General features: G+C 39.9%; 1 protein-coding gene and 1 pseudogene across 2 annotated transcripts; one reads left to right on the top strand and one right to left on the bottom strand.

Moving 5' to 3' along the window:
* Positions 1–1011: 1011 nt before the first annotated feature.
* On the bottom strand, positions 1012–9545 carry LOC110044883 (protein FAM50A-like). Its single transcript, XM_089281397.1, has 12 exons — positions 9378–9545; positions 9195–9276; positions 8493–8592; positions 7258–7349; positions 6485–6561; positions 5851–5917; positions 5304–5365; positions 4805–4881; positions 4338–4392; positions 3466–3585; positions 2564–2674; positions 1012–1173 (listed from the first exon to the last, which is right to left on the bottom strand). Exons 1-12 carry the CDS (start codon positions 9486–9488, stop codon positions 1144–1146), a joined length of 984 nt encoding a protein of 327 aa, XP_089137523.1. The 5' UTR covers positions 9489–9545; the 3' UTR covers positions 1012–1143.
* A 7034-nt stretch (positions 9546–16579) lies between these two features.
* LOC149096661 (uncharacterized) lies at positions 16580–21432 on the top strand (annotated as a pseudogene). Its single transcript, XR_016204594.1, has 4 exons — positions 16580–16662; positions 18296–18398; positions 19361–19562; positions 21312–21432. The product of XR_016204594.1 is annotated as an uncharacterized LOC149096661 (transcript).
* The last annotated feature ends 248 nt before the right edge of the window (positions 21433–21680 follow it).

Below are 21680 nucleotides of genomic sequence, written 5' to 3'. Positions count from 1 at the left end.
TATTTAATTTAATGTGATTAGTGGTATTGTTATCTTTAATTTCTTTCTTTTTATATATTTTATATATTGTTATTTAAGGTAATACCACCATATATAAGGGGATACCAATAAATTGTTGCTGTCGTATCCAGGGAATCTCTTCTTCCCGCCTGGTAGACCGAGTCCCTTATAAACCCCAGTTCAGTCATGAATGTACCTGCCTAGTGCCAGTTGGAGCTGTAAACCACGAATTCTGGTGTTACTTTAGAATCTTCACAGCCCTCTACTTACTCGTATTTTTATTCGATCGTTGAACGCGCAAATAGAATCGCGAGAGAACTGGACGCCAACGCTTCGCTCGCCTCCCCGCGCCCGCGCCCGCACCCGCGTACTTCGCACTCGCTTCGTTCGGTTTTTCTTCCGCGTGCGTTGAAAAATACAGAGGCTGCGAACAGTTTAGTGTTACGTAGAGTGTTCAGGACGAAACGCCACTATTTTTAGCCGTCAAGGTATCTTTTGGAAATAATTAAAAACAAATCGCTGTCCGTTTCAAAGTGGTATTCAACTTAATGTTTTTTTTTTTGGGGGGGGGGGGGGTCAATAAAACTCGAGTGTTAAATTGCCCAGGTTCCTCTCCTTTAGGGGTTTATTTAAAATTTTCCGACAAACAATCCGTGACCTTTTCACATGGGAGCTCCCCGCCCCCACGCCCTCCCCACTGGGGGTGGTGGAAGTAGTGCCTGCAAAAGAATCGAGTGCTACTATAGTGTTTGTCATGATGTTCCTCGTCCGGCGAACCAACAAGCCAGCAGAAAAAAGAAAAGAAAAGAAAAAAACACAGATGACTTCTTGTTTTTCGCATCAGCAAGAAGATGCTTCGCAAACGACGACTTGACAGCCTTCGAAGAACTCGGGAGATCTCCGAAGAGTTCGACAGCTGACGCTAACACTCCGAATCTTTCGAGTCATTTTTTAAATAGATAAAAGAGTGTGAAACATATCACAAACAATATACAACTAAAAAGCTCAAAATATTATCCAAGCAATCTTTATTTATTTACAAAGCGTTTTTAAGGACTCGTGAAACAAGAAGTGAGCGACGGCGTATTTCATTTCTCCATAAGCTCCTTAGTGACGGAAGGCACTAAAATGTTGACGTCTGTCTTAGGTACTTTTTGCCGGCGCATCTGAGATCTGTGATATCAAACGATAACACGGGTCAGTACCAGGACATGGAATACTAACTCGTATCTGCATGGACTCTGCCTTCCTACACTGACTCTCTGATAATTGTGCTTTGGCAATAGCTGACCTGTCTACCTGTCGTTTCCTAACGCAACCTCGATCCCAGGCTCAACGACGAGGGCAAATGAGAGAGAGCCTGGGATGGAGATTAACAAACGAGCCTGAGATCGAGGCTCGAGCCTGGGATCGAGGTTGACTAGCTGTCGTAAGTAAATTATCTGTCGAACTTTTCCCAAACTGTAAGCTTCAGCATTAGTTGATTTGCAGATTATGAACCAAAGTCGAGAAATGTTGATAGGAGCATAACGAGTTGGAAATTACGACCCGATTCCACAAGGAAGATTACTCGACTGAAATTTCCTCCAATCTTTAATCACCCTTGCTCCATTATAAGCGACAATCATTCTGGAATTTTTCGAACTTTCTAACTAAAAATAAATTGCATGTGCATGTCGAGTTTCTTTTCTTTCGGCGTGATACTAACTTGACTCTTGCAAAAGGAGTTTCACGCACATTGTGATCATCACCGCCCCACTACCACGGTAAATTAAGTTGCAAAAGAAATTGAACAATTTCACTTTTTTTTAGTTAACTAAACAGTTAACTAAACAGACAGCTCCCTTCCGTTTGAATCAAGTTCTTCCCAGACAAGGAACACGTTTGAGATTCAACTTACCAACTTATACTGACGACATAGCTCCACAGAGCTTCGTGTAGCGTTTTTGATTGGTTGTTACTTGCGCGCGAAAATTCATCGCTTAGCAACAACCAATCAGAAACCGGCATGGGACTCTGTAGACCAATAATAATAATAATAATAATAATAATAATAATAATAATAATAATAATAATGGCATTTCGGGCAGTATATCCACAGGGTGGCTCTTCGCCTGCCCGATGCTAACTAAATTTACCAATGTCCAATTGACCAATGTCATTCGGTATGGATATTTTTCGGTTCCAAACTCCTATGTCGATTCTGAGAGAGATGAATTGAACGCGCGAAGGCACTCGTATTTTTGCACAGGTTAAAGTATTTCTTATAGTATGTTTATTGCACCCTTCAACCTCGCTGTCCAACTGACTAACTCTCAACTTCACGCCTAATAGTGGGAATTAATAAACGAAAAAAAGTTTACGACCCATCGACTGCCTGCCCGCCTGCCCGCCTGCCTGCCTGCCTGCCTGCCTGCCTGCCTGCCTGCCCGCATGCCTGACTGAGCAAGTGAATTATTTCTTCCCCAACTAACTGATATAACTCCCTCTAGCTACGCTGTCACTCGTTAAAAACAAGACTACCAGAATTCCAGAATGAATGTTACTGGAATATTAGACTTACAGTGTATTTTTCCCATTTCTTCTCAGGATCATAAGGCTCCCACCTACTGGCGGGGAAAATATGTTTGTTTCTCTCGTACCATGAACGAAGAACCACTTTTCCTGCATGCGACTACGAGGGCAAAAACATTGAAAAAATTACAAGAAGTGAAAGCATCAGGTTGATGGCATAATTGTGTGTGTTACAATTCTGAATTTGTTTCAAATAAAACAGAAGAAAATATAAAATAAAAATATATTCATAAAAAACTTGGGTAGTGACACTAGCTTGAAATTAGATAGGGCTTGGAAGATGTTTGTCTGTGATCTTGTTGTATTCTTTAGACAGTTAACTCACACAGTGCTTCTTTCCACCCAAGAGTACAAATGGTACGTTGTTAGGCCAACCTGACAGAAGATTGGGTTGGGCAGGGGGGGGGGGGGGTAACCAACTAGCATCCCATCTAGGTAGGAGTAAGGATATTTCTAGCCACTTTACACTAAAGAAGCTGGGGATAAGTAAAAAAAGGTCAAGTCCGCATACAAGCCAAGTGGCCCATCACGCTTGAGCTTATCCCAGTTTCCGTAGTGTGAAGACACTAGGAGTATGTCTACTCCTCCATGGATGGGATGCTACATGTAGTCCATCGCACGGTTACCCACAGCATTCAATAGTTTGGCAGTACCCATTTATGCACCTGGGTTGAGAGAGGCACTCTGAAAATAAAGTGTCTTGCCCAAGAACACAACACAATGTCCCCGGCCAGGGCTCAAACCCAGACTGCTCAATCCAGAGTCAGGCGCACTAACCATGAGGCCTCCCAGGCTTAAGGAGATAAGTACTGATATGGAATAGACTTCTGGATCACTGCTGAGCTCCATCTTGTAACAAGATTTTGAAAATCACTCTTACAACCAACTAACCTCATCTTTTTCCACAGAGGCGTCACTGATCATCCTGACATCTTCATGGACATCAAAACTAAACAATGGTCCACTCTTACCACGAGCCTTGTTCACAATGAAGTCATAAAACGAGTAGTGCTACAGGGCAGATAAATAAACAACATTAAAATCAGGCAGTTGTAATCAAACACTCAGTTCCAATGGAAAGAAAGGCCTCATGACAGGCATATCCTGTCAAAACAGCCAGGTTTTGACCTGTTGTTTTATACTGGCAGTGATCTTCCAGCCTGCATTGAAGGTGTTTTTGTTTAAAGATACTGGGCAAATACAGTCCATGTCCATGATAGCTGCTATCTCGGATTCCAGAAGTAAAGAAGAGGGGAGGGGGTCAGGTTGAAAGAGTGGAGGGTACAGGAGAGGAAAAAAAAAACCTCCCTACACCCCTTCCCCCTCACTGGTTTGTCATTCTCACTACCGCCTCATTAGTTTTCTTTTTTAACTCTCTCCAGGCTTCCTGAATCTTACCAATCCAAAATGGCAGCTACAACACTCAAGTGTAATATTCAGCACGTTTGCCAAAAAATACACCTGATGTGCAGGAAAGAGATCTTCCAGGCAAGTCAAACTGCAGTATAAAAGAAATCAAGTCTGGTGCATGCATTACAGAGCTATATATGATGTTATACTTGAAGGGGTACCTGGAACAAAGCCTCAAGTGAATTCAGATAAATTGCTAGATTCTCCTTCCAGGTTGCCTTGTATTCCCTTGTGAGACACAAGGAGAGTTTGATGCTGCATCAACAGTCATTTAAGGCCTTATTCTGTGCACCCTTCATTGTTAACAAAAGAGCACAAGCAAATTGAATTTGAAAACTATGAATGTTACTTACATGTGGTATGATGAGATCCTCTTTGATATACATTAGGTTTTCAGTACTCACAGTCCTACAGGGAGTAGAAAGAAAAGTCAATGTTTAGACAAAGACTGGTCTCTTCTTTCCCTTAGCTTGTTGAGCAAGAAGTGAAAAAGAAGCAAGGGCCATTTCTTCCTCCTGCTTCTGTTATGGCTTATAATGCTTATTGCTCAAGAAACTACACAACAGCTTCATAAAATACTTCTTAAAATACTAGCCAGTGATGCTGGACCTGCCAGCTTACATGATTTCATAACATTAAGGCACTCCACATATCATCTCAGAGGCAACACAATAGTGGACTTTCCAAAAGTAAAAAGAACATTTTACAGTTTAAGATCATGGAGATATATTTAATTTATTGTGATCTGAATAGCTCTGAGGAAGAGCACTACAGAACCCACTGACAAAAAAGGAATACATTTATACCAACATCAACTTACCTAAATTCAGTAAAATCCTTCCGGAGTTGCTCTATGCCTTTTTGGAGAAACTGTGAGATTGTGTTACCTTTCTTCATCTGCAGTAACAATTAATATAAAAGAATGCTTTTTCACTTAGATGTTACCAAGTTCACTAAAGAAAGAAACAGAACAGTTGAACATTACCATTTTTACTGACATGCATCATACTTGTCTGGAAAACTAGAAACCATCATCATCTCATCTGTGAGTTGTAGGAGTTATGTTGTATTTTGATGAAGTTGAAGGAGAAATGATAATACAAACAAGATGTAAACATTTAAATATACAATAATACTTAATGTACACAAATCTGCCCGGTAGGACATTATTTTGTTGTTCAACTGATTTGAGACATTCACACCGTGAACAATTTCATGCCTCCAACCCTACCGTTTCAGATGCAGCTGTACAACCATCTACTACACAAAATAACTTAACTGTACAAAAGTCACTGTATAATGTTATCATACAGCTTTACCTTTATTGTTCGTCTATGTCCTGATCCATCCCAGTAGCTGTATGTGATTTCCACATCTTCATCTACAAAAATGTAAGTGAAAATAGGTTTGTGACTCCCTTTGTCAATTTATTATACACAATCTACCAGGCAAAATAAGTATGGTCTCAATAATTTTAGACCATGGACCAGAAATCTGGTACAGGCTCTGGACGACAAATTAAAGAGCTGCTGCTAACATCAAAACTTTCATCACTGAAATTAGGAGATGAATATCATTTTCACACCTGTCAATGCTAATTGCGTAACACAGCACAAATCAATTGAATTCCAGCTTGCCCGTTGAAAAGGAGCTGTTAAATTTTGCTTGCCCAGGGCAAGTCCTAAAATACTTTTTTTTTATTTAGTTGGCAGATGACTTGCCTTGGTGCTTGCCCATCAGGCAAGTGAGAATGAAAAGTAACTTTCCCAGAAAGAAAATCTACATTTAGCTGTTAAGCTACCAACATAGCAAGTATCAATATCAGCAATGACTGCTGTAATGAAGTATTTCTTAATTATCACTCACTTTTAATTTTCTCTTGTTTCTCCACCCATTCTTGTCTGATCTTTTCTCTTTCTTGCCTTTCTATCTCCTGTCTCAAAATGAACCATAAAATCCACTAATTACACAATTCAGGTTTAAAATCTCATTTGCCATAAAATTATGGCAAGATCCTAGGTAAAATTTAAAGGCTGGCTCTCACTTTCAAAGAGTCAGAGTTGAAATCAGGGGCACAGAGCGATACAATCTAGTGAAAATCAAACCAGGGGAGTTGGAAACAGAACACCAATTTTGCTTATGACTCTGTCACTTACATGTATGATATAGTGAAAACTAGATTGTCCGAGTGAAGAATAAACCAATCACAATGCTTGATTCCAAGCATCGTGATTGGTAGGTTCTTGTACTTCTGCCTCTGACTCCAACAATCTAGTTTTCACCGAATCATAAGTGATGGAGTCGTACAAGTACATGTACATGTAGGTGGAATTGGACGAAAGTAGAAATACTACTCTGTCGCTAGTGAAAACCAGCCTTAAACAGAATAGTTGGTAGGACGTGTAATCTGATCTTGCAAAAGATCCTGTACGATTAAATTATGTCAATGAAAAAAATACGGAGATGAAGTCTTTTAATTTATTCTTTGATCATAAAGTACCTCTCTTTCTCTATCAGGCAAAAATGATGTATCCACATCAGGATTTTTTCCTGGTTTCTTCTTTTTTAATGGGACAACTGAAGGAGAAAAAAAAAGAACAAATACTGAGCTACAAGAAAGCAGTTGTTTAACCAGCTGTTGTTGTTGGGTTTTGATCATGTTGTTAAATGTTTTCAGGATAATGCACACGTACATGTACTAATGAAAGGCAGACATGAAAAATTAATGAAAACAACATAAGCTGAAAATAAGTTAAAACGATGCAAAGCTACACAAAGTGACAATTTGACTGATGTTTTGCACAAGCAATCATTGCCAGAAAATGGTGCTAATTTATCATGTATGTGTGCATACAAGGAAGGTAACACATGTCACTTGTCAAGTTAAAACAAAGAAAATCACAACCGTGAAGGAGGTTTAGATATCCGGTCTTAATTAGCATAAATTTTGATGATTTTATTTCTCTGTTTACTCCTTAGTTTTCGTTTCGATTGACATGATATATCAGGCATGCACCCGAGACAGTGTTTTATCGGCTATCCAAACACCTTGAATTTCATCAAAAATACCATGATGCGTGTCGTGTTTTCAACTCTCTTCTCGATATTTGGATATCCTGATGAAACACTGTCTCTCGTGTTTGATATATACATTTACTTCCTGACATAATCATTACTTGATATCATCTAGATGCAATGGACAAAAGACATAATTTACATAGTCCAGCAAATAATATGTTTATGACAACAAAAATTCACTTGGTTTGCCATTACCTTCCTCTTCCTCTTCATCCTCGTCAAGATTAAATGACAATGCAGAGGAAGGCTTCAACTTGGCTTTTTTCTGTTTTCTTTTTGCAGATTCCCTTCAAATGAAAAGAAACTAGAAAATGACATAATATAATTGCATGTAGCTAAAGCACCACACACAAGTCCGTCAGATTACAAACTTATAAAAAATAAAAAGAATGATTATCTAAGCAACTTAAAGGAGAAGGTCACTCCAAAAAACTTTTTTTTTTTAAATGACAAAAATGACAATGATTTTGATTAAATGACAATGCAGAGGAAGGCTTTAACTTGGCTTTTTTCTGTTTTCTTTTTGCAGATTCCCTTCAAATGAAAAGAAACTAAGAAATGAGATAATATAATTACATTTAGCTAAAACACAACACACAAGTCTGTCAGATTACAAACTTATAAAAAATAAAAAGAATGATTATCTAAGCAACTTAAAGGAGAAGGTCACTCCAAAAAACTTTTTTTTTCTAAATGACAAAAATGACAATGATTTTGATTAAATGACAATGCAGAGGAAGCAACTTAATGGAGAAAGTCACTCCAAAAAACATATTTTTCTGTCAATGTAAATAAAAATCTTGCACTAAGTTTAGCTGCTCTCCAAAGTTTCAGCCTCTAAAGTGCAGGTTTTCCTTATGAAATTCATCTCCAAAGAAACCCAAAATTTGATATCATTGCCACTATTTTGAACAGTGCTCAGCAGCCAGGCTGCGTTTTCATGATGTCATTTCCATCCAAAGAATTTTGTCCATAGCTTGCGACAACTCTTTTAACTACCACTCTAGGTTATGGCTGCTCTTGAGCCATATCATTTCGAGCCAACCATGCTCTAAACCCCAAAAAAGATACTAGTGAAGATAGTATAATGGATAATTGGTTGGAGGAAAAACATTTTGCTGATCTTGTGAAGGATGCCAAGTCAGTTGTAGGTTTTTCTGATTCCCACCAAATTCGAGTTGGACGGAATGAAGTTACAAAGGCAAACACGGTCTGGCAGTCAAGTATCAAGTACAGTTTCAAAATGAAGACCTGTGTCCAAGGTCAAATTTTGGGTTTCTTTTCACACAAAGTTCTTCAGGATAGCAGGCCCTTTAGAAGCTGAAACTTTGGTGAGTGGAAAACTGAATGGTTACTTGTTAGGTGAAGACAAAAAAGTAAGCTATTTGGAGTGACCTCTTTAAATATGATTAACAGTGATTTCTCCTAACCCTTCAGCTTCATCAGATTTAAGTTTAGCAGCCAGCTGCTTTTCATGCTCTCGCACCAAATCCTCACGTTTGGCCTTCATTTCATCCAGGGTCACCAAACCTTTATAACAGAATAAAACAACCATAAAGTAAACAACATGCAGAGTTTCGACAAAACACTGACCCCTGGTCAGCTGCCCCCCTACTGACCTCCTATTGATCCCCCACGCTCTTATAGTTCTGGGCTTTTTAAAGTTTTCTTTTTCCCGTTGATTTTAAAAGGGGTCAGTAGTGGGATCAGTAAGGTGGGTCAGTAAGGGGGGTCAGTGTTTTGTCGTAGCCCCAGCATACATGGGTTAACAATTGTAATCGCTTTAAAGAGGTCATCAGAATCTTACTGCTACAATAATTAAAGTTTTGGTTTTAACCAGAGCCTAAAAAATTGATTCGTGACTTCCCTGGTAAAACCATCAGTTGACCAAAAAAGAAGAGCAAATATGTTTAATTTTCTGTGGTTAGGCTGCTACTGAACAAGAGCCAGCTCTTGAAGGCAATCCTTGATCTTTTTAGACTTTTCCCTGACCAAATGATACAAACATTTCTTTTTTATATATTACATGTGCCATAATTTATACTAACGAATGTAAACTGTCACTGTAAATAGTGCACAATAAAGAAGTTGAGTTGACTTGAGTAATATTTTAGTTACACTGTCAAACTTACCTATAGTACTTGACTTGAGCTGCTGCTCAACTACATCATAGTGAGATGAAAACTTGTTGCTAATATCTGCAATCTTGTGATTCTGCAAGAAACAAAATTCAACTACAATAGTTCGATTCATTTCATAGTCATCGATCTAAAGTTTACGAAAAAAAATCCAAATTCGCGAGACAAAAAACGTACCTCAGATATCTTGTTCTTGGCAGCTTCAATATCGGCTTTCATTTTTTCTCGTTTTTTCATCAGGGCCATGGCCCTAGCGCCTTCTTTCGCAGCTCCCTTGTATTCCGCCATTTTGCCCCCTTCTTGGCTTCGCGCGCGCACAGCTTGCTGGGATAAGCGCTTGGCTGGTGCCAGGCTTTCATGCATAGGATGAGCCTGATCGCGATAATACTATTAGTAATCAAAGATTATTAGAATTAGAATTTCACTTACCGGATCGTGTCAACAGGAGGCAAAGAATGACGCGGCGGCCGATAAATGGGTTACTCACCGCAAAAGCCCGGACTAGACTAGCTACATGGAATGTACGCACTCTGTACCAAACCGGGAAATGTGCACAAGTAGCAAGTAGTCTCATCAAATGGGAACCAGTGTCCGACAGGATAATTACAGCAAGGTTAGATTCTCATTTTCAAAAAACCCACAATCATCCAATGTTATGCTCCAACGAATTATGCACCTGAGGAGGAGAAAATCGCATTCTATGATGCGTTACAAGCAACAGTTGACAAAGTACCAAGGAGTGATGTGTCTATAGTGTTAGGAGACATGAATGCAAAAGTTGGCGAGGATAACAGTGGCAGGGAAGAAAATATGGGAAAACATGGTGTGGGACCAATGAACGAGAACGGGGAGCTCTTTGCGGACTTTTGCGTCCTCAACAATCTGGTGATTGGAGGCTCTATATTTCCACACAAGAAGCACCATAAGTCGACGTGGATGTCACCAGATGGTCGAACCGAAAATCAAATTGACCACTTGAGGACATCAATGCTGGATGTACGAGTTATCTGTTATCCCATAAGAGACCCCGTTCAGGACGCCATCAATATGATGTCAGCAAACTGAAGGACCCGCAATGCCTCAATGAATTCCATCTGGTGCTGCAAAATAGATTTGAGGCACTCTACGAAGTGGTGCAAGACTACCACCAAGAAGATGATGAGGAAGATCAACATCAAAACTCTCAGGCAGACCAACCAGAACGACAAACTAGCGGAGCAGCAAACAGGAAGTGGAAGGTGATTAAACAAGCATATGCTGAAACATGTGACAAAGTCTTGGGTAAAGCTAGTCATAAAAGAAAGAACTGGATTTCATCGGACACCTGGAATAAAATGGATGAGAGAAGGAAATTGAAGGAGAAACTCAACCAAGCTGTGACCAGGCAGCAGAGGAGACAAGCACAAAGAGAGTATTCTGAGAAAGACAGGGAAGTCAAAAGGAGTTGCAAGAACAACAAACGGATTTATGCCAACTACTTCACTAGAGATGCAGAGGAAGCAGCCCGCAAAGGAGACATTAAGACGCTTTATAACATCACACGCAGACTCAGTGGTCAGAGAAGAACCATGGACCGCCCAATAAGAGACAACACCGGAAGTCTGCTCACGAAACTGAACAGTCAACTTGAAGAATGGCGTAACCACTTTGCAACAGTGCTTAACAGGGATCCACCTGTAGATCCCCCCGAGCTACAAGTTAACCACCAATTACCGATCAATACCGGCAACATCACGAAAGAAGAGATTAAACGGGCACTGACAAGACTAAAGAACGGAAAAGCTGCAGGATCAGATAACATTCCACCAGAAGCCTTAAAGGCAGGCGGACAAACGTCCATCGATATACTATATGATCTGTTCAATATTATCTGGACAACCGAAGATATTCCGGAAAACTGGCTAGATGGACTGCTAGTAAACCTGCCAAAAAAGGGAGACACTAGCTATTGCAAAAATTGGAGAGGAATCACTCTGCTGTCCACCCACAGTAAAGTGCTTAGCAGTATTATGCTCGAAAGAATGAAGGTGCATGTAGATGGAAAAGTGCGTGAAGAACAGGCAGGATTTAGAAATGGAAGGTCCTGCGCAGACCAAATTGCGACCCTTCGCATTATTATTGAACAGTCCATCGAGTTTCAGACATCTCAGTATCTGAACTTTGTAGACCTCGAAAAAGCTTTCGATAGCATCGACCACCAAGTGCTATGGGCACTGCTTCAACACTATGGGCTACCAGAGAAATTCATCAGAATGATTCAGCTTTTCTACAACAATTTCAGATGCCAAGTAATCCATGGGGGAACCCTTACAGAGCCATTTAGAGTGACAACAGGCGTAAGACAGGGCTGCTCACTGTCCCCTCTGCTGTTCTTAGTGGTTTTAGACTGGGTGACTAAAACAGCATTCAACAGACCAAGGGGAATTCGGTGGGAGATGATCCAGAGACTAGAGGACCTAGACTTTGCTGATGACATCTGCATGTTATCGCATAGGCTTCAGGATGCCAACAACCAAATGGAACGACTGAACACCACAGCACAAAGAGTAGGCCTTAAGATCCATCCTGGTAAAACTAAAGTGATGCGGATTGATGCCATTCAACAAGGAGAGGTTCGTCTCGATCAGTCGTACATTGAAGAGGTTGAAGAGTTTACCTACCTCGGTAGCGTGCTGAATAGGACTGGAGGAGCGGATGAAGACATAGCGGCAAGAAGAAAGAAAGCACAGTAAGCTTTTGCCATGCTTACACCAGTCTGGAGAAGCAAAGACCTGCGCACAGCTACCAAAATTAGAATTTTCAACACCAATGTTAAGGTAGTTTTACTGTACGGTTCAGAGACATGGCAAGTGACGACAGCTTCTACAAAGCAAGTACAAACATTCATCAACAAGTGTCTGAGGAGAATTCTGATAGTATCTTGGCCTGAGGTGATTTCCAACAAAGATTTATGGATAAGAACTGGACGGCAAGAGCCTATTGTTACCATCATAAAGAGAAGACGCTGGAAATGGATTAGTCATACACTAAGGAAGGGTGAGAGAAACATAGCGCGCCATGCGATGGATTGGAATCCGCAAGGAACACGGAAACGTGGCAGACCCAGAACTACATGACGCAGAAGCATACAGAAGGACCTGAAGGAGATCAACATGACCTGGTGCGAAGCCAAAAGAGCGGCTCAGGACCGACAGAAATGGAAAGCAATTGTGGACGCCCTATGTCCCCCATGGGACAAAGAGGACTAGATGATGATGATGATGATGATGATGATGATGAATCAAAGATTATGAGTGCGTTCGAGACGACGCCGTCACTTCAATATATATACCTTAAATGATTTCACTAGCTTTTTACTTTCAACCTCTGTCTATTGCTAAAATCAACATTTTACATCAACAACTGAGGTTCACTGACAGATATATTATAGAGGGTGGCAAAGGTGGGGTGCCAATCACGTATCACGCTGAACTCTTTTCACCAATCACGCGTCGCGTAAAAAGAAGTAAGTACATCGCCAATTTTACTTTTCGACCCTTTTCAACCACAAAAATGCATCGGCAAATATGTGACTTCTCACTCGCAAACGTACATACATACATTTCGTTCCATACGGTATCTGTTCGAACGGCTGAACTGAATATAATGAGTAACGACGATTTAATGAAATGGAAACTGTGATGGTAAATGTGAGGGATTCATGAGATGTGGTCTGTGTAGGTATATGTTGGGAATTAAAACGATGAAAGCTGTGTAGGTATATGTGGGGGATTAATGAAATGTATGCTGTGTAACTATATGTAGGGGATTAATGAAATGTAGGCTGTATAGGTATATGTAGGGGATTAATGAGATGTAGGATGTGTAGGTATATGTAGGGGATTAATAAGATGTAGGATGTGTAGGTATATGTGGGGGATTAATGAAATGTAGGCTGTATAGGTATATGTGGGGGATTAATGAGATGTAGGCTGTATAGGTATATGTAGGGGATTAATAAGATGTAGGATGTGTAGGTGTATGTGGGGGATTAATGAAATGTAGGCTGTATAGGTATATGTAGGGGATTAATGAGATGTAGGATGTGTAGGTATATGTGGGAGATTAATGAAATGTAGGCTGTATAGGTATATGTGGGGGATTAATGAGATGTAGGATGTGTAGGTATATGTGGGGGATTAAAGAGATGTATGCTGCGTAGGTATATGTGGGGGATTAATGAGATGTATGCTGCGTAGGTATATGTGGGGGATTAATGAGATGTAGGATGTATAGGTAAATGTGGGGGATTAATGATATGTAGGATGTGTAGGTGTATGTGGGGGATTAATGAGAAGTAGGATGTGTACGTATATGTAGGGGATTAATGAGATGTAGGATGTGTTGGTATATGTGGGGGATTAATGAAATGCAGGCTGTGAGGGGATATTGGGGGATATTTAGGGGGTTGGTTGAGGAAGAACACTTGATTAGATATCCAGGAGGGATTGTTTCAAGAGAGATTAAGAGAGATGTGTATATTGCAGTGGAGTAAACTAGCCGCCCAACCATCCGGGTGGTGTCGCACTTATAAAGCGAAAGAACAAAAGGCTCGGCTGTGAGCCAATGAGAAAGCACTGACGTCATAGCCAAACTGGACAAACGAGTTTCTGACACCGGCGGGATTTGATTACTGAAAATGGCGGACATACCTTAATTTAGGGTTATAATATGCTAATCTGCCAAACATTCTTTATATGCACGCTTATGTTCTGTAACGGCTTTGTAATTTATGCTATACATACAGTTATATATTAAAATACGCGTTCACCTTGTGTATCTTGGGTTACAGTAGCCAGATTAAGCCTTGATTGATGATGTTCGTTTAAGGTTCTCTCTGCCATCTAATATTACAAATTCTTCGACAACTTCTACCGTCTAGCTACGAATGCCTACGAGCGAAAAGAACTTCCGGTGCCTCGCCGCCTAAAGCATCACAATTTTCAATGTTATTCCACTAGATATCATTGTCTCCGCAACATTTAGATTTGAGGTCAATTAAGCAGCGACATCCTCGAGAACTGGAAGCTATGGAAAGATAAATACTCCGGGGAAATACTGTAATAATTACTTGGTTTGGAGCGGTAAAACCCCGATTATCGACTCGCCATGTTCAAGGACGTTCTTGATGACGATGGCCTTTAAGTGTTCAAAGCCTTATGCTACACTGAAGAAGATGTAAACGATTGCTGTGTAGCAAGGCGGGAGATGAAAAGGTATTGCATCGGCGAAGTAACGTAAACGAGATTGTTTCAGCAGGAGGGAAACACTCTCTACCGAAACGCTCGACAACTTAATCGCTGAATTAAAGAAAACCTTGGCAAAGAGCTGCAATGTATGTGATTTTTTACGGTCTTTACACGATACTCTCATGTTCTTTCGACTGGTCTAGGGATAAAACATGAGCAAAGCACAAAGCAGCCACTTAAGATGACAGACCCCACGTTAAACAAGTGTATCGACCTCCCAGCATCCGAAATGCAAATATAGGGATCTTAACAATGACGACGGCGACGCCGAGGACAACGCCTTGTAAAATTGAATTTGTTTAGGATGCCTATGGCTCTAAAACCTCGCTCAGGCTAAATATGTAATGACAGCGTTCAATTCTGAATGGAAATACGAAAAATTAGCAGTTCAACTCCCTCGTTCGCGTTCGCGGTCATTTTGCGTTGATGTTTTGCAGAGGACTGCTATGAAACGTACAAAAGTTTACTGAACACACTTGTACAGCCTTTGATTTGTTCATTAAACGTTTTGTTTGGTGGTGCTCATTGACGTCGTCATGGTTTGCCCCAGACTCCGTCCACACTACGCCGGAGGAATTTAAAAACGTATACAGCTTTATTTCTCCAGTTAGGCCTACGGTCCAGAGTAATCCGTCACGAAAACGGAGCTTTTCGAAAACGCTCTTCAAACAGGAGGAATTTCAAAACGCCGGCTTTGAGTTTTCGTTTTCGAACAAGATAGGATCAGGAGAACCGCGTGATTTTCCTGGCCGAGATTTCCTCAAACAAAAATATATAACGACCGGTGATTGTTGTGTATTTAAATTCCTCCGGTGTAGTGTGGACGACCGGGCCTTAGTTTCCTAGGCTCCTGAAGTCAATAATCAGACGGCGTTCCTCAATGAGTCCAAAGAGAAAAAAATCGGAGGAGGTCCCGCGAAAAGGAGAAATGCACCATAAATAAACACCGTTAACAAAATAGATATTTAGGAGTGGAACTCTTTAAGGACCTCGATCAAGTTTAATATTCGTTATATGTTACTATAGCATTATCACGAAGGCTGACCCGGCGGCTGAATAAAGTTTTACTTTATTCACTTTTACTGTCGGATTTATCAGAAGAAACCTGGAACACATTTAAGAAAAACTCTTGTTATTAATTAGTAAGAGACCATCTGTGTGTGATTCACATACCCAAAAGGACCCAGATCTTGGGTAAACAACTTATTATCGAATACCAGGACTCTGATGAATAAAAGTAGACAGTATTTTTACATTGCCGTTCCTTGGTTCAGGCTCACTCTTATGGATCTTGCCTTCAGAGTACTTTTCCACCGATTCGAAACATTCTAAATCACTTGACACTTTGAAACGTAGACTCAAAAAGCATCTTTTCTTGAGTGCTTACTACGGATGCTGATTTTTTATTGTTTGATTATGGTTTTACTTTTTTAAAAAATGTAGTCAATTTTAGATAGTTTTGGTAAGTTTCTGGTTAATTTTTAGCGAATTTTTAAATCTGTAAAGCGCAGTTGAACCACCGGGGAAACAGCTACATAGAAGTTAGATCAGAGTCTGGTTTTGGGAACAGTAAATTCTTCAATCGTAACCGAACTAACAATGAATTTTATAAACCGTACGCGTACGATTCTCTTTTCTCCCCTTTTTTGTGAATTTTGCAACTTTATTCCAAGCTGCACACACAAAATTAAAACAATGTTTGCTAATTTGAATAAAAGTTAGCTCAGTTAAGTTATTCTTGAAACCATATTTAACTAATTGTGGATTCATAGTTGGTAGAGATTCTTAGTACTTGCTTTATTACAGGGCATTTTCTAAAACTTAATTCATTCTGGTACTGACTGCCTTCTTCTTGTGTCTTGTGGCTAAGTGTTAGGTGTTGATTTTCGCGACACGCTATAGGTTTGAGGTATCGCGTGTGATCTTCTTTCGACCCCGGCCGGGTCTTCCCCATTTCTACAATGTAAAAATTCTGCTTGGCAAGAATCTATTGGTTTTTTTCAATCGTTGACGCCTACTTCTGTCAGACTGTCAAAGTATTATCCAGTGATTGAAATCAATCTCAAAATCAGTTTGTACAGCTTTAATATCAAATAGCTGAAGATTAATTACACGTTTTTTTCAGTTTCACTGAGATTATCTTGGATAACAGAGTTAACTTCGGCATAAGCCAGGTAAGTGAATTTTTCCATTTTTTTCGCTAATGGACTTTTCAAAAAAGTTTGCTTCTTTATTCGCTTGTTTTAATTTGGACGTGTTTCACTGAAACAGAGAGGAGTTGATAACTGCTGTAGTCATGTCGATAAAGGTTATTCGGCTTTTGTTGGACTATGTCAAGCATTTTCCATTCTCCGAGAGTCAATTCATGACCAACTTAATTCACTTTCGCCTGATATATATAGCAAGCTTTTTTTTTTATTTTTCACAAAAAAGGATATGTAGCCAGCTGCTATGAGTTGAAACTTTCCATCACCAACAGCTTTCATTGCTTTGTAAAATGTTGAAAAACCAAGAGTAACCCTAAGAATTACTTTTTAACTTCCATAGCATTGTTTACCGATAAAAGCACTGAAAGTTCTATTATTTGAATACTCGTGCACTAGCTACAGAGTTCAGATCATTTAAGCAGGGGTAATTATGATCACAAGCCCTAAGTGTATACGTGGCGCTCCCATATTAATGGCAATGAGTATGCATGTTAGGAAGTGTTATCTTACTATTGTTTGAAGGAAGATATCAAACCCCAAAGACTGCCGTGACTGACCACATTTCCAAACAACGAGAAGAGACGCGCAGTAGAGTACTTTTGACGAACTTTGAGGTGTTTGGAAATGTGGTCAAACACGGTCTTGAGTGTTTGATATATCTTCTTCATCGAAACGTACTAAAACTAACTTGAAAGAGAAAATCGAGAAATAAAAATGTAAAAATCTATGCCAACTAATACCAGTTATCCAAACACCGTCACGGTCGTGATTTCCTCTATTTAAACTTGATCAATTGTTATTGAGTTTGAGAAAGGAAATTCACACGCCACGTCATGCATGAGCGCGCGCGCTAAGTAATAAAATGAACAATGATAGGGCAGATGGCCATTGCTATAGCTTTGCCTGGATTCAACGATCCTGGATGTTCGGTGACCCCTACTTTTCTTTCCAGAAACAGATTTTACTTACAATTATCTCCACATTGTCCAAGAATGAACAAAAAATCAATGTGGGGAGTGGAAAAAAAAAATCAAGATTTCTGTCCACGGGGCATCAAATACTGCCATCTTGCGGCCGCAAGGCGCGTGAAACTATGGTCGCTTAATGTGAACTTGTTCTTGAAGAAACCCCACCAGTTGACTGAATTCGCTTAATACGTCCACTTAAACAATATTTGGCAGAGAACATCTCACTTCAAAGATCGAACTGCAATATTTCTGGGCTTTCAGATACTATGGCCTTATTCGCTAACGAAGTCCGATTTTTTTCAGATTTAGGGTGTTCTTCCGGGCATGTTCTCTCCAAAACGAATTCGGTGACCCCCCATTATTTTACATTTCTGACATAACTAACTCATCATCTTACAGTGGTAAAAGTCTCAGAAAAAAAAAGAAAAAAAAAAAAAAACATGTTGCAATGTTTACTTAACGATAACATGCCTTATTAAAGCCCAAAAATGTCGAGTGGAATTGTCACAACCATTAGATCAAGGTTTTATAATTTACAAACACTCGACAGTTGCTTAAACTACAATGAGATGTGTCGTGATAAGAAAAACTAAATTATGTCTTACCTTCAATAAATATTCTTAATTTTTCAGCCATTGTGACCCTCGGCATCAGTAAAAAATGGCTGCAAAAAGAATTTTTGTCTTCGTTTCTTTGTGTTTCCTTGCCTTTGCCTTTGGCAAACCTCAAAACCAGGTAATTATGATAATTATGTCAAATAATAATCATAGTTGGGTAAACGAGTATGTATGTGTGGCAAACATTAGAGACCTTACGCATATACGACGGCGTCGGCGAGGAGGACGCCTAATTAAAAATGTGTTTCTATTTTACTTTGGAATTTCGCATTTATTTGGAACTATTCAGTGTGTCTGTCGATATTAAAACTCGCCCCTGCTGAATATGCTACGAATGCGTTCAATTCCAAATAGAAATACGAAAACTTAGCCGTTGTGGTTCACGTTCTCCAGACAACGCAGAATTGGGTCATTTCATGTTGTTGTTTTCAGAGGACGGCAAAGACTGATGTACCAACAATTATAATGCACGTGTACAGCCATTGTTTCGCTCATTAAACCTTTAGTTTGGTGACGTTAATTCTCGTTGCCGTTGCCGTTGTGTTAAGAGAACTCAGACGGCTCTTTCGACCCAGCATAAATGATCATATGAAACAAACTCTCATGCCCCTTGCCCCTTGTTAAGGATTGTATTTCCGGCAATGTGCATTGCTAAGGCTAAGCTCAGTTTGTTGGGAAGAGAATTAAGCTGACACAGTTCTTTGACATAATTTGGCCACTCAGTTAAGTGACCATTTATTGTTAAGATCATATCATAAGATCAAAAATAATTAAGTACCTCTTTTTCCAGCAAAGGTGAGGGCAAACACGCTTTTACGTGACACTACGTGTGTTATGATGTACCACCGATAATGCACCTAAAGCGTGAGGGGTAAAGTGGGTAGGGAAAAACTTGTCCTGCCTAAATACAAACATATTCAAGTCCCGGATGTGACTCCATCCGGGAAACTAATCGTGGGGCAGGTTGCATAAAATTATTTATTCCCTTTGGTAATAACTCTCATTTAGTTTTTTTTTTCTTGTAAAATTCGCCGATCACTTAACATTTAATTTTCGTAAAATCAATGACTGTTTCCTCAGCCTTGCGTGGTGGATGGTCAGACAATCCAACCGGGTGGTCATTTCTATATGGGCTGCAGTGGGTTCTGCCATTGTGGTAGTGGTGATCTTTTCATGTGTGTACCCCTGTGCCCGCTTGATAATTACCATTGTTCACCTGGTACTGAAGCGTAGTTTGAGGACATGATTGTTGACACCGGATCAAAGCTGTGCAGATGCCCAAGTAAGTCCCAGTTTATTAAAAACCACAGTCACGGTAGTTTTAGTTATTTTGACCATGTACAAAATTACCTTTAAATTGAAGTAAACCTGAAAATAATGGTCTACTAAGATAGAAAAACACCAGAGAGTTGATAATAAATCATAACGGAACCAGAATGGTTGAGGATGGAGAAGACTGACAAGGATTACAAACGACGAACTTGAAAAATTTAGGCTAAACTTTTCGAGACGCACAGGCCGGGTGTCAAGCGTGCAAGCGATGTAGCGAGTGCAGTTAAAGATGTAGACGCCCAAACTTCTATATCAAATTGAAGCTTATAGAGGTGGCTATCAAACTATACCAAGAATTTTGAAATAAAATGAATTGTCGAATTGTCCACGACCACTAAATGCGAGCGCCCGAATCACCTTTCGAAAGCTGCAAGTCAAAGCGAATTTTGTTTTTCGCCAATTTAATTTTTTTCCTCTGTTTCAGGGCCCAAAGCGCTTAAAAACTATGTCTGCGTTTTGGCATATTCAATTGCAGTAAAAAGTTACAGAACATTCTCGAAATAGGATTAAAAAAACTTGGAGTGATCGTACAGAAATCGCACTCGGAGAAAAAGTATTTCGAAATTGATAATTGGCAGCAATTTTTTGTAGTTTATATGTTAAACTAGCTACTGTCCAAATTTGAGGGCAATTGAACAAATTACCTTTGAGTTATAACTATTTAAAGTGTCTGCTTCAAGCGAAAAAAATTATTCGAGAAAACAGCGCTAAGAAAAATCTTCTGCTTCGCAAAAAGACTCCTGGAGTCCGACGATTCGTCGACTCAGAAGAGTCTCTGTCAACATCCCTGTTATATGCTGTCAAGTTCCGAAACTTTTACAGAGCCTTTCTTTTCTCTTACCACGAATATTTTTCCCGCCTTATGCGATAGCTATAGCTTCATCCGCGTGGTGAACTTTCGCTTCTTCACTCATTGATGTATTTTGATTCGTTTTTCCTGGATAGATGAGGTCACGTGACAGATCGAGACGTGTACAAATTTTGGGATAACAATGAAGCAAGCCTGTTTACTTTTTCACGACAACGACATTTTAGAGTCCAAACTGACAGCTTAGAATTGTGACATGTACAGATGTTTAGACCTGGTTGGGTCTCGTCAGCAAGTTTATCAGCGAAAAATAGAACAACCAGCACGAAGGCCAATTGTGTACCATATGCACTTGGTAATGACGTCAGATGAAACTCAAATCCAAATGTTTGCGGATTGGTCAACGTCACACGCAAAACGAGTGGCTGTGAACAAAGGCAAAATCTAGAATATCGTGTCGTTCTCGTTCTCGTTAAATAATTTTAGAGATGTTAAATAGCGGAGGGTATCAAACTCACGAAATTTTGGTCTGAGATAGGGCATGCAACCTCGCCTCGCCCTCTCACCAAAATTTGCGGCGAGTACTGTTGGGGTATTTAATTTAGTTTGCACAATCCAGTGGCGGATCTAGGGGAGGGACCCTAGGGGCCTGTGCCCCCCCCCCCTTATTCTGGCAAAAAAAGACAAGAAATCACAGAAGGAAGAAAAGCCGGCTGGGCAAGCAAAACAAAACAGCCCCCCCCCCCCCCCTTGGCTCAAGGTCTGGATCCGCCACTGCAATCCTTTACATCCTAACGAACTGATACCATTTCCACTTGTGAATAATGAAAACGAGGCCAAGTACTTCAATTGCTTGTAGTCACTGTCACATTTTGTTTGATTGTCTTTCAGGATTTGTCGGGTATTACTAGAAGAAAGAAGAAAAAGGTGGAACGTTACCGGCTAATGCGTTAGCTTGTTGAGAGTTTTGTTTCGCCAATATTAATGAATAAAGGGTTTTTAAATGATCAAATCCAGTGTTTTTTATTAATTGCTTTCTCTGATCAAATCTTATTTCAGGGAATAATTATTGCGAAAAACAGAATCGCCAAACGTTTAAATGCTTTGCATTACAATTAGCACAAGGTACTAATATGACACCGTTCTAGCTCTGGCTCTGTAGGAGACTGGTAATATTATTCGGGGTCAGTGTCACGATAGTGCGCATGCGCGACTTGTCACAAGAAAGTCCACTGTCCACTGTCCACTGTCACAAGAAAG

Source organism: Orbicella faveolata, unplaced genomic scaffold (assembly GCF_042242905.1).
Source record: "Orbicella faveolata isolate gen_17 unplaced genomic scaffold, um_ofav_v1 contig_48, whole genome shotgun sequence".
NCBI lineage: Eukaryota > Metazoa > Cnidaria > Anthozoa > Scleractinia > Merulinidae > Orbicella > Orbicella faveolata.
The sequence above is the reverse complement of the archived record's forward strand: the minus strand, read 5'-3'. Positions and strand labels throughout refer to the sequence as shown.

Coding starts and splice junctions, on each gene's coding strand:
- LOC110044883 (XM_089281397.1), bottom strand. CDS start 9,488: ATGGCGGAATACAAGGGAGCTGCGAAAGAAGGCGCTAGGGCCATGGCC. Junction 6,562..7,257: donor GGATGAAGAGGAAGAGGAAG/GTAATGGCAAAC, acceptor TTTCTCCTTCAG/TTGTCCCATTAAAAAAGAAG. Junction 1,174..2,563: donor AGAAATGGGAAAAATACACT/GTAAGTCTAATA, acceptor TTGATATCACAG/ATCTCAGATGCGCCGGCAAA.